The 12,331-nt window shown below is 37.8% G+C and overlaps 1 protein-coding gene across 5 annotated transcripts in view; it reads right to left on the bottom strand.

Annotated features, from left to right (window-relative positions):
* The window catches only part of ntrk2a (neurotrophic tyrosine kinase, receptor, type 2a), a 94,975-nt gene extending 82,911 nt beyond the window's left edge, over nucleotides 1-12,064 (bottom strand). For 4 of the 5 annotated variants that reach the window (XM_044110766.1, XM_044110768.1, XM_044110767.1 and 1 more), the window contains exons 1-5: nucleotides 11,317-12,064; nucleotides 8,758-8,832; nucleotides 8,031-8,102; nucleotides 7,464-7,532; nucleotides 4,911-5,059 (exon numbers count right to left, since the gene is read on the bottom strand). In XM_044110766.1, the coding sequence (XP_043966701.1) occupies nucleotides 4,911-5,059; nucleotides 7,464-7,532; nucleotides 8,031-8,102; nucleotides 8,758-8,832; nucleotides 11,317-11,570 (619 nt within the window). In that variant the 5' untranslated portion in view covers nucleotides 11,571-12,064. The remainder of the gene's footprint in view (nucleotides 1-4,910; nucleotides 5,060-7,463; nucleotides 7,533-8,030; nucleotides 8,103-8,757; nucleotides 8,833-11,316) is intronic. The other variant, XM_044110770.1, reaches the window with a different exon arrangement.
* Between the last annotated feature and the right edge of the window lie 267 nt (nucleotides 12,065-12,331).

Here is a 12,331-nt window from a genome sequence, read left to right as displayed (position 1 = left end):
GTTCAAGGAGAAAGAAAGAATTGTATGTTTAAACAGTCACATCTGCTCACTTGTAACAGCATGGCAACTTAATTTATCATAAAATATTAGTCTAGATGTGCAGATTAGAAAATTTCTAAATTGACCAGTCAAATTGAACATTTTATTGAACATTGTCTAGAATACTGATGATCCTATGAAAATAAAAGATTTCTCAAGTCACAAAGATTATTCTTTCTCACTACCAACTATTCTGCTTTTTCCTTTAAATGTTTATAAGTAAATTTTTCCAGTCTGGACTGAATAAAATTCAAAAACAGGCACCTAATTTAAGTCACTGTTAACAAGCCATTACTCTTAAAGAACAACAGTTAACCTTATAAGGAAGTCAGGAGCCCCAACAGCTGGAAGGACAGTATATATATATAAAAAAATGTCTTTTATCTTTAACTGATTCTATAAATAACACAATGAAATGAGCATTCACTCAATCTAGGAGTGAATGCTCGTTATGATGCTCGTTATGAGGAGGAACTTTTAAACTCCTCGGTTGGTTGAAATTTGTTTTTGGATCTCGTTTTTTAGTTTGTAACCGGTTTACAAACTGAAATGAATGAGTGTGTCACCAAATTTCTGTTTCTAAAAAATTCACACATGAACATCATCTCCTGCCTGCTAACACTAAGAAGAGCCATCTGGCTTTGCTGGGTAATCTTCCATCAAAGGCTTGTGTCTACATGTTACCTCCTTGTTTCAGGACATTAAAAGAGGAATGATTGTGGGTCAAAGTCATTCCAGCCAAATAGATGAAGTGACAGTGAGACCAACAAACACAAAAGCAGACAGATGAAGACAGAGTAAACCTGCGGACGGGTCTGGTAACCAACCTGCTACCATTTCTGCTCCACATTAATAAAGCTTTACCCCCCAAATGTGTGTTTGTGCTGGGCAAGCCTGAGCTATGATCAAACAATGCTGCAGGTGCCAACAGGCCATAGGCCCCAGTAGAAAATCAGTTTATTACAGGATATGTTGAAAAATGGCACTTGTATGGAGATATGGGTGAGATATGGGATATCTCTCATCAATTAAAAATGTATTAGAAAATAATAATGTTTTTAATAATTTAGTTTTAGAAAGTGAAACTGATGAAGTACGTAGATTAATTACACAGAGGAAAACAGAAATTAACAGATTAGACAGAGAAATGAGGTAGCTAAATGTTTGGCACTTTTACAATCGGTTAATTTCTACAATCAATTTTGGACATAAAAAACATCACATAATACCAACAGCACAGGCTTTTAACCCTAACCCACTCTTTCTCTAGACTTACTATGCTAATGCCTGGATACAGCAACTTGTGGAAGACAGTTTCTTTAGCGATGACCTTTTCTGTCTTACCCTCATTCTGAAGGGTGTCAGTGACCATCTCCTGGGCAACTTTTATGTTTTATCATGATTTTGTCAGTCACAAAAAGGCCATATCATTTTATATAGAAAAAAAATGACCCAATAAATCATCCATTACCTTGAAGCAAGAAAGTCCTTGGTCTTAATCCAAGGACTTTCTTGATTCAAGGCAACAGTACTACCAACTGTGCAGTCCCTATATATATGAAAAATTAACCCAAAAAATGCGTAGAATACATCAATCTGTACATGTTGATGATACATACATGTTTAATTTAATAAATGGAACTGAATGCACAAATTCTGCTCAGGTATTTTAAGTCTTGGGTTAGCTCTGCAGTGGTGAATTTTGCAGACTTTCGTAAGCTTAAAACACCCCTAAAAAGTCAGAGTTTTAGATTAGCAAGTAAGTCACGTACAGCTGAAAGAAGACTGTTAGAAGCAAATTATGCAGCAGTGAGAAGTTCATAAGTTTTATGTGCCAGTTTTATTGTTTCAGACAGTGTGAGCCTATAACACCTGCAGCTGTTTGAACTCTAACATTTTTTATGTGTCGCACAGTGGATTAGATTTTATATTACACGAGTAGGGCTGTAGTAAGTCAGAACGGCACCTCTCTGTAATAAATTGCATTGGTCAGTCGTCTTTTCAGCAAGCTTTTTCGAGCAGATCTCTGGCAGTATTCAGTCAGTGGACACTAACAGATAGAGATCAGTGTCAGCTCAGCCCTGGGGCTTCACTGGGCATTTCCTCTCTTTTGTGCCTCCCTCACAGTGTCAGTCAGAAATGCTCAAGCACACAGACACAGGGACACACATGAATCAGACAGACAAATGGAAAAAGAGAAATAGAATCGGCCCAACAACCAGCAGTTTGGCCAGACTGAGAGGTTCTTTGGTGTATCACAGTTCGCCCTGGGGCATCATTTGGCACTCCTTTCCCTCCACGTCCTCCCATCATATGTCACTCTACTGGGGGTCCCCTGCCCACCTCTCCAGAGGCCCTGCTGTGACTACGCTAATGCCAAAAATAACGTCTGTTAATGGAGGGGATGCAGAGGGGACAGATCAATAGGAGTTATCAATGACATTGTTAGCTTCCTGTAAGCGAACTTATTGTTCTAAGTGCCCTGATGGCCCTGAGCTATTTCTGTACAGTTTACACTGTCAGCAAAAACATGAAAATAATCTTTCTGAATGCATTCTTTTGTTTTTTTGGACCTAGCTGCTAAAAGTCAAGATAAATCACAAATATATTTCCAAGCACAAATACCTAATAATCAGAAAGCAGCCCCACCAAAAAAACACAGTAGTAAAGATTTGTGAACATAAACAGTTAAAGATAGATTTTTCTTTAATGACTTTAAATTGTTGTTTGAATTGTTCGAAATTCTTTTTGCCTCAGGATTATGAAACTTTTTTTTAACACAAGGTCTGGACACAGCACAGTTTGTGCCAAAGGCAGCTCTGAAGAAAGCAGCAGCCAGGTTAGTGAAGGAAACACTAACCTGGGTGTCGGTTGAGGGGAGGTTTCTTCAGTAAATAAATGCAGTGTTTATTTCTTTATGTATATTCCACAGATAGAGCTTTCAAATTAAATCAATAACTGCTCTCTCAAAATGTTCCTCCCACATGCTAAACCACATAAAAAAAAAAAATTAAACTATAAAAGAGGCAGACTTTCAGCTGCTTCCATTCACTGCCGCTGGTCTGCAATGCCCATACATTTTTCCATAGACGGCTATTTATAATTGTGATGAAATTTAGGTAGACCAGGTTTTTAAATCTCAACATAGGGCAACATACAGTTGGATCTACAAATTACTACAAGTTATAAATCTTCTTTGAAAATTTCACCTCATGAACTCACGTTGTTGCTGGAAACTTTGGCATCATAACTATTTTTTTAATCTCTGTTGCTGGTTTCTCTTTTCTATTTTGTTGTTTTTTTTTATCTTTCTTAAACAACTGTAATGTAAACAAATTATATAGGTAATGCTTATTAAGAAAGAAAAAATATTTTTATTTGTAGCAAAATAAAATTCAAATCCTAAATCATCATCAAGCATCAGTCTTAGTCTCATACTTATGGGATGCTAAAATGAAAATAGAGCAAGAGTTGGTCCAATGCAGACATCCACAGACAGGTCAAGCTGTAATTCGACCCTATTTATGAGCAGAAGTGAGTCCAAAAGAAGAAGATTCATGAAAAATTCATGCAGCGTATATAAAGCAGAGAGGAATAAAGTGTCAATTAACTGCTGACATTTATACATTCAAGCTTGATGAACCTTCCCTTATACAGCACACAAAAGGCAAAATCTGTAGGAGTCTGCCACGCAGTCAGAGAAAACTTGTGGGTAAGGTTCATAACACACCTATGCATAAACCTCTGCTCTGTAAGGAAAATATTTGCAAGTTATACAACATAATTATTCCTAATAGAGAAAGTATAAACTGTGTCATTCACTACCCTTGTTAATAATGCTTTACAATTAAATGGATATAAAAAGACTTTATTGTTCTTGCAGTTCAGCATATACATGCAGCTCGCTATAAACACAGGAAGGATTCTTCACTTTATGAAAAGGGCATGATAATTCAAGGAAAAAAGGGGAAATAAATTCTGCTAGATGAAAACGTCACTGCTAGTAAAGGACAAAGTAAAGACGTTCCTTTTTACAATAAACTTTAAACAACTTGAGATTCAATGTTAACAGTAAAGCTTTAAATTTTGATCTTGAAGAGCATCTCAAATAATTTATAATTTATACACAACACTGAAGTCCAAAAAATGCCTACAGCATAGCGGTATACATAAACCTGTTTGGTGCTGATGTCACTTTAGTAGAATAAAGCAGTAATAAACATCAACACTTAAACTGTGTGTGCTTGCTTTCTTTTTATTTGTTGGGGCATTTATGTGTAGGACATTGCAGCTTTCTCTGCTCTTTTGTGTGTGGGGGGAGAAATTAGAATATACAAGCTAAGCACAGTTCTGTGTAATTGAAATAAAGTGTGGGCAGCATTTTCTTTGCAGCCTGTGCAAACATAACACACACACACACACACGCACGCACACCCAATCGCAGATACGGATAACTGATTACTGCAGAGACTGTTGTCGCTGTGTGAATTGTGTTCTTTGTACAGTTATTCTCTTAGGTGATAACAGCAAAGCTCTGTTATTCACTCATACACTCTCCACATCCACTGTGAACTGACAAAACACTTAGCACATTTGGTTCACAGTACCAATTCTCAGCCCGTGCTTAATCACCAACACGTCTCTGCAACACTACAATTACAGCACATTAACACAGAGAGGAGGCAAATATTAAAAAATACAGAACTTCATCCAAACATCTATATCAAGGTAGTGATTAGTATGACTGTGTTTCCTCCAGATGCTGAACAGCTTGTGGATGGTTTTTTTTTTTCCACTTTCCCTCTCTGTCTGTATGTGTGTGTGCGCGAGTGCGTGCATGTGTGGGTGTGCACATGTGTGTGTCCCCTCACCACATTTCGGTAGTCTCAGTCTTGACAATGGCTTGCGTGCTCCTCCATCCTCGATGCAGCGCAGCTCCTGAGTGTCTGCTTCCTCTCCTAACCACAGCTTGATCCACATGTTCTCACAGGAGCAGTGTAGAGGGTTCCCTGACAGGATTCTGGATGGATGCATACACACACATGGTGACAAACTCTGACAAAGACTGAGTACCAAAACAAAAAAGTGCAACACAGACTTCAAGGCAAGCTAATGGCAACTTTCTGATCTCTGGTTTTAAGAAGCCTAAATAAAAAAGGCTGATATTTCAAGTAATTTTTTCTCTAAAACATCATATTCATATCTTTTTACAAGCTAATTAAATGGCTTCAAATATGAGAATATGAGCGTATGAGATTTTGATTTCCTATAGATAAAGTAAATGATTAATGATAAGAATAATAATGCTGTTAAAAATGAAATACATTTGTTTTAAACAACAATTTCGATAAAACAAAATATTTTTGACAATTCTTAATCTTTATCAGGGTAATTTTGTAGTACGGTTAAAAACGTCACCATCTTCAACTTTACCTTAAGTATCACCAAACAGGTACAAATACAATTTGATCACCAGACAAGCCAGGCAGACCTTGTTTTCAGCTTTTTTGGTCATGACAAAAAATTGTTACTGCATGAGTGCAGCATTTTTCACATGCAGTGTACATCTAACAATATGCACCACACCTACAGAACTGACACAACTGGGTCTCAAATGTCACAGCAATGACTCGATAATAATATTACTTATTCTCATGCTGCGCATTGCAGATTCTTCATGAACCTCGGCATGCTGAATGCTTGAATTGAAAATTGATGACATGACTTAATTTATTGAAATTATAAATTCCACACCCTTGATACTAATACATGTGCACTATTCACTCTAGAAGTGCTTGTCAATCCACACACATGCATTAATGATATCACAGGATACACAATGATATCACAAAATCCCTATTTTCTGATGCTTAACCCAACATTACATGTGTTTTTTTGCATATATGTCATATTATCTTAGGGTTCTCTGGGTTAGTTTTCATGGGTGTTTGGCTAAAAGTGGAACTTTAGAATAATTTGGTAGAAATACTGTTTTGGCCATGTTAAAAAAAAATATTTGTCACTGTTCTATGGAGAAAATCAAAGTTGTTTAAAATAACATGTTGTTTTTCAGACCTCAATTAATTGATGGAGAACATGTTGATATTAATTTTTAAGCAACACAGTTCTGATGTGTGATCATTGTAGAGGTTCACAAATCAATGTTTGGTAGAAAAACTTCCAAATAAAGTGACGTTTGGCCTCCCTCCAATGGGAAGTCCAGATTTAAAGAGTGCTTAAAAATTGATCTGTTGAAATAACAAAATATTATGTGAAATTAAGAAAAGTTACTGTGACCGGCCTACAATGTCAACAATCAAAGCAGTAATCATGTTGGATGTATTTCTAATCAGAAATAACTGCAATCAAAGATCACTGATATGTTGGAAGTAGATAGTAGGTAAAAGTTCAGGACGTAGAGGAAGTTAGTTACTGTTGGTGACTAAATGGAGCACGAGATGCATGGACCAGCACAAAGGAGTAACGGAGAAGGAGAGAGTGCTGAACCTTGGGCTTTCAGAAGACAGACAGCTGGGCAAAAGAGGGAACTGAAACTGCTGTCACATTAATGTTTGGTTTATTTAATTACTTATTCTGTATCTTATGAAGTAAGAAAAAAAAGTGTTCTAATGTTGAAATTCATCAGATACTGGAAATGAATGGAAGTTATATACATAGAGATGCAGAGATGAACATTTTTCCCCAAACTTTCAGATTAGTAAATGATGGCTTTAAAGAATAACATAAAATAGGTTAGATAATTAACTAAGTTTGGTAAAACAACAAACTTTGTCTTTTAAGAATGTGAGGCTGAAGGACCTATATTTTAGCAATTTTTTGTGGGATTTGCTTTATGATATATTTCTCTTTCTCGTTTTTACAGTGATGTGTTAGCTCTTTATGTTACTACTGAGAGACAGAGAAAAGCTGTTTCCAGATGTTGCTATTCTTTCTGAAGACAGATATGAGATCTTTATCAATCCTGCTGATCTAATTCTCTTCCAGAAACCCAATTACAGTTTTCCTGCAAGTGCAAAACAGCTCATTTAAGAGGATTATGGGAAGTTCAAAGACACCGCAGGACATAATCAGACAGTGTGAGGTAACTCTAAATGTTTTCTTTGGGCAAGCATAGCGTGTATATTTTTCAACTCACTATATACCAGCTAAACACTCCTCCAACAATGAGAGGCATTGATCCTGATGGATATTTTATGAGTTATGGTAGTTTGGAGCCTGGTGGCGGAACTACAGCTGATATGAGTATGACTGTATTTTGATATCTTTGCTGCTTAAATCTAAATGGTAAAATAACTGCTGTAAGATTTTTTAAGGCTGACAGCCAGTGAACAAAACTCAAAACAAAACTTGAGCTAACATCAGAGTTCATCTCATGATGAAGGTGAAGGTTTCTGTTAACTCACAGATATGAGATGTTGAGGTGCTTGAATATCCTCCAGGAGAGGGATGACAGGTTGTTGTCTTTCAAATTCCTGCACATGAAACCAAGAATCAGCGAATGAAGTTCAATATAAACAAACAAAAAGTTTTGCATCAGGTTGTTTTAAAATGTTTCTCCATCCAAACCAATTGAAGTTTTGGTACAATACACAAATGTTGCTGTGCCCACATAAGATTACAGCAGTGAATGAAATTAGAAATACTTTAAGTCATTTTGTGTCAAATGTAGATTAATTATCTTGCTCATGTTTCAAATTTTTCTGTCTTTTTTACCTTTATGACTAATTTCACGATGTTAGAAATATGGTTTTAATTATTACAATATGTAAAATGTATGAAATAGTATGTAAGTCTATTTTCCCATCACCCTTAAATTCACTATACAACAAAACAAATGTTACCTTTTCATATAATGGTAACGCTTAAATGCTGTCTTACAAAATGATGAATTAGCGCATAAAAAAGTACAGAACTTATCTGCACAATCTTTGTCACGTTAATAGAAAAAAGAAAACAATAGTTTTACTTACAGATACTGTAGCCTTAAGTTGCTCTGAAATGCCAGTTTTGACACGTAAGTCAGCCTGCTGTTGGTCACCGTACTGACACAAAGCAAACAAATACGTCAGTTTCATTAGAGTCCTTATGAACATTAAAAACCTGACACATTATTCATATTCACAGCAAGCAAAACCTTTCAGCAAATTACAGGGCAGCTGCTGGGGTGTTTATAATGAGCAAAATGCATCCAAAAGAAAAACAGGCTCCAAAACAAATTCCCTTTTCATTAACTCTGATTTACTGACCTGTAATACAACTTTAGCGAAATCTTCTAGAAACCAAGTTATATGTTTACCGCTCTGAATGCACAATATGATGATAGTTATAATAACTATAAGTGGAAAGCTGATCCAGAGGCATGAAACTAGCAAAAACAAAACAAAGCAAAAGAAAAACTAAAAGTTCAGCGTGTTTGAAATCAACTAAGGTTTGACTGCTCTTTGAAAAATGAAATACTGCATACCATAAAAAATAACTAATGCACATAAGCCCAAAATTATTGAAACCCCTGGCAGATTTAGGTGTTATTTTGTTTTCATTCATCAAAGAAGTAAGTTAGTGATAGAAAATGTGGCATTACTCAAAAGATAATAAACAATGTACAGAATGTGCCTCTCTGTTAAAACAAGAAGACAACACTTGAACTTAAATATTACATGCAGTTTCCCATGTAAAATAAAGTTATAAAGGACTCACAGGTTCCTGAGGTTCTTGTAGTAGTGCAGGTCTTTGTCATTAATGGAGGAGAAGCTGCTCTGGTTTGCAATGTAGCTGTCAGGGGATACAAGCGTGCATAACACAAAGATGACTTGTTAGCATGGGGAAGTACAAGCAGAAACTTGTCATTGAGACGTAAATATGTTACACCAACATAAATGGACATGTTTTTGTTAAATATACTTTTTGAAGGACCACAGCACACAGGGGAAAATCGTTGTAGCTTCTCAGAGTCAGGAAGCAGAATGTGTTATTGTCTCTTTTCCTCAGCAGCATCTGAGCAAAACACTTGACCTGTTTGTGTATGAGGGGCCAGCAGGAGACGGTTCCTGAGCAGCTCCCATGTGTGCATGAAAAGAACGGAGCGAACATACTCTGAAAAGCAGCATACATACTTCTCATGTATTACAGCTCTGGGATTAGATGTCTGAGAATATTTCAAGCTAAACAAAAGACTATGAGAAACAAGAACACGCTATTTTACTGGGATAACAGCTACAGCAGCACTTGCTGTATGGGTCAAGTTCTCAGGGTAATTTTACATAAAACATGGAACAAAGGTTTACAAATACTATTGAATTCCCATCAGCCAGCTACGAAAAATGATCCGAAACTGCTAAGTACAGAGCTGCTTTTGCTGTTCTTATTTTCCTATTAGCTTATATACTGCTAGTGAAAAGGTGTGCAAAGACTATAAAGGCAACAAAATATCTACTTTATGTAATATAATACTTGAGGCAATTCCCCAATCTATTTAATCTCCCACCTTCTCTGTTTTTGATGTCATGAAACTAACTAATGCAGTTGCCAATCAGACATAACATTATGACCACCGACAGGTGAAGGGAATGACGTTGGTTATCTCTTCTTTAAAGAATGGTGACTATTGTGTCATCAGAAGCTGGGCCAGACTTTAGAAAGAGCTCAACGGGAAGCAGTCCAGGATCCCAATTTTGTGGGGGGCTTAAAGATTTTTTTTATTTATTTATTTATTTATTTATTTATTTATTTATTTATTTATTTATTTATTTATTTATTTAATTATTTATTTATATATTTTACAAATGTGTGTTTTAATGTAATTTATATAAAACTTATAGGCCCATATCAGATGACTTGTAATCATATTTAAGGATTTTTAAGAATATGAATAATATTTAAGAATTTGAAAATTATGATGTTATAGAAATTATTTTTAGGGAGAACTTACATAATAAACCTACCATCCATCAATTCATACTGCTAATGTACAGGACTAACTATCGATATGGAGAGCGAATCTGGTGCCAGCCCAGAGGCCCTTAGCTTTCTAAGTTCAGCCCTAATACAATGCAATGTGCAAGAAATAGGAGGAACATCTCAAGAGTTAAGTGTAAAGGGTCTCCGTGTTGGTCATAATCTTATGCCTTCTGTGTATGTATATGACTCTCAAGCTTAATTTCAAGAAGTTCTGATTCAGAAGAAAATTCTAATTAGTGTTCTAAGAATAACACTATAGAGGTTTTCTGTCTGGTAAAATTTATTTAAGATGAAGAAACTAGCACAACTAACTTTACCCAGTGAATCAACACAGATTTTTGATATACACAAGCATATCAAAAATGTTCTCTTCCTAACCAACTATATTTGAGTGCATTTGCCTGACTTGGACTGGCAGCTCATTAAATTTTGACTAAGTGCTGACATCTCAAGGCATAAAAAAAAAATCAGGACATCTCAGCAATTAATGCAGACAAGATAAACCATCTCCACGGCTTTTGGCAAGGTCGTCTTTGGTTCAAACTCAAGCCAAGCGCTTCATGATTGCTTCTCATGCTCATTTAAACAGCCTCCAAGGCCGGTGATAAGGATTGTTTCTATCTAACCAAGCATATCAACAAGGCCGTTTTTACATGTGCCAAAAAAGAGCTTATCTTCAAGTTTTCTTATCTAAAATGTATAAATTTACGAAGTTATGACGCAGGGATGCTGCAAATCCTGAAGTGCACAAAAAAGAATCTAGTCATCAAACATGAGCAAAATATTCAGTCTGGGCAGAAAATTGTTGCCTAAGCAAATCCCCACTTCAGCATCAATTCTCTCATCTCAGTTCATCCAAATACTCATATTAGCCATCTTGGGAAGTGTCTGTGCTAATATTTGGACTGTGGGGTCTGACGAGAGCGCAGCCAACTACACACAAGTAAACACAGATTTGTTTTTAACAGACTTTTCTACATTGATCGCTCCGCGGTTGCAATTGGTGTTCTATGCAATCAGGTTAGACTGAACACTAATCGTGCAGATAGAAAGGGTTGCTTCCTTCCTCACATACCTGGACTATTTCAAAGAGTCATGAAGGCACGTTGAGTGAAATAATTTTTAAAATCCGCTTTCTATTCAGGCTCCTTCGTTGCTGTGCGAATGATCAGCAACAGATGATGTTTGGAGGGCTGAGCATTTCTTTATTTGATAGAAGCGCAGCCGCGATTAAATGCTCTTTAAAAAGAAATAGGTTAGGCCAAATGGAGATGCGGTCCTGACAGCTTCCACACTCACATGTCGGTGATGTTCTCCATCTCCGCCTCGCTCTGCAGGACGGGGAACGCGCTGATCCCTCGCTCCGGGTCCACGCAGGAGATCCTGGTGCTGCTGCAGGAGCAAGTCGAGGGGCATGCCTCCGCGGACATCCACGGGTCCCCCGAGCCCACCGTCACCCCGACTGCCACGACCCACCACCAGAAGTACTGCCACGAGCCCGAGGTTCCCCACGCCGAGGGGAGAGCCCAGATCCCTGGTCCCGAAGCGCACATCTCGGGTGTCCCGACTCTCAGCTACAAGGCTCGCCGAAAAGCCCCACGGCCCGGCCCGGGTTGGCTGGGATCAGCCCCGGTTCGGCCAGTCAAGGAGAAGAGAGGGGAAGAAAGGTGCGGGATAATAAGCAGAATCCGATGCTGAGGTGGCGAGAAGCGGTGAAGAGACCCTAGAAAACCATCAGAGGTCTCCGAGATGACAGACGAGACGCAGAAAAAGGTGTGAAAAGGATTAGAAGAGCTGCGTTGTCCTCCAGAATCCTCCGTCAGACAGCCAGTCAGTCAAAGTCTCTCTGCCACAGGGGCGCTGTGTGCCAAGTAGAATCGCTCTCTCTCCCCCTCTCTGTCTGCCCCTCTCTTTCTCTCAGATGTCACTGACCGGAGCGTCCTCGGCACAATGTTCTCTGTGTGTGGATAATTGTCTGCTGCTGCTGCTGCTGCTGTTTTTTGCTGGGTGCTCGGATAAAATGCGCGGCGCGCAGAGATAAAGGCTGCGATGAGGACAGATGAAGGAGGAGAAAGGGGGGAGAAGGGAAAGGATGCGTACCAGCATCAAAGCAGATCATGTACAAAGTGAGACACCATTGATCTCTTTTTAAAAAGATGTTCTTGATCTGCTCTCAGGAAGGTCTGGGGACAGAGCTGGAACATTTCATTGCTGAATACAGCTGTTTTGACTTAAGGTTCTTCTCTATTGTTTGGTTGTACTGGACCAACATTATTAGGGGACCAAAGCCAAATTTAATTTGACAAGTAGTATA

This window comes from Gambusia affinis, linkage group LG03 (genome assembly GCF_019740435.1).
Source record: "Gambusia affinis linkage group LG03, SWU_Gaff_1.0, whole genome shotgun sequence".
NCBI lineage: Eukaryota > Metazoa > Chordata > Actinopteri > Cyprinodontiformes > Poeciliidae > Gambusia > Gambusia affinis.
Note: the sequence above shows the minus strand (reverse complement) of the source record. Positions and strands in the feature narration are given on the sequence as shown.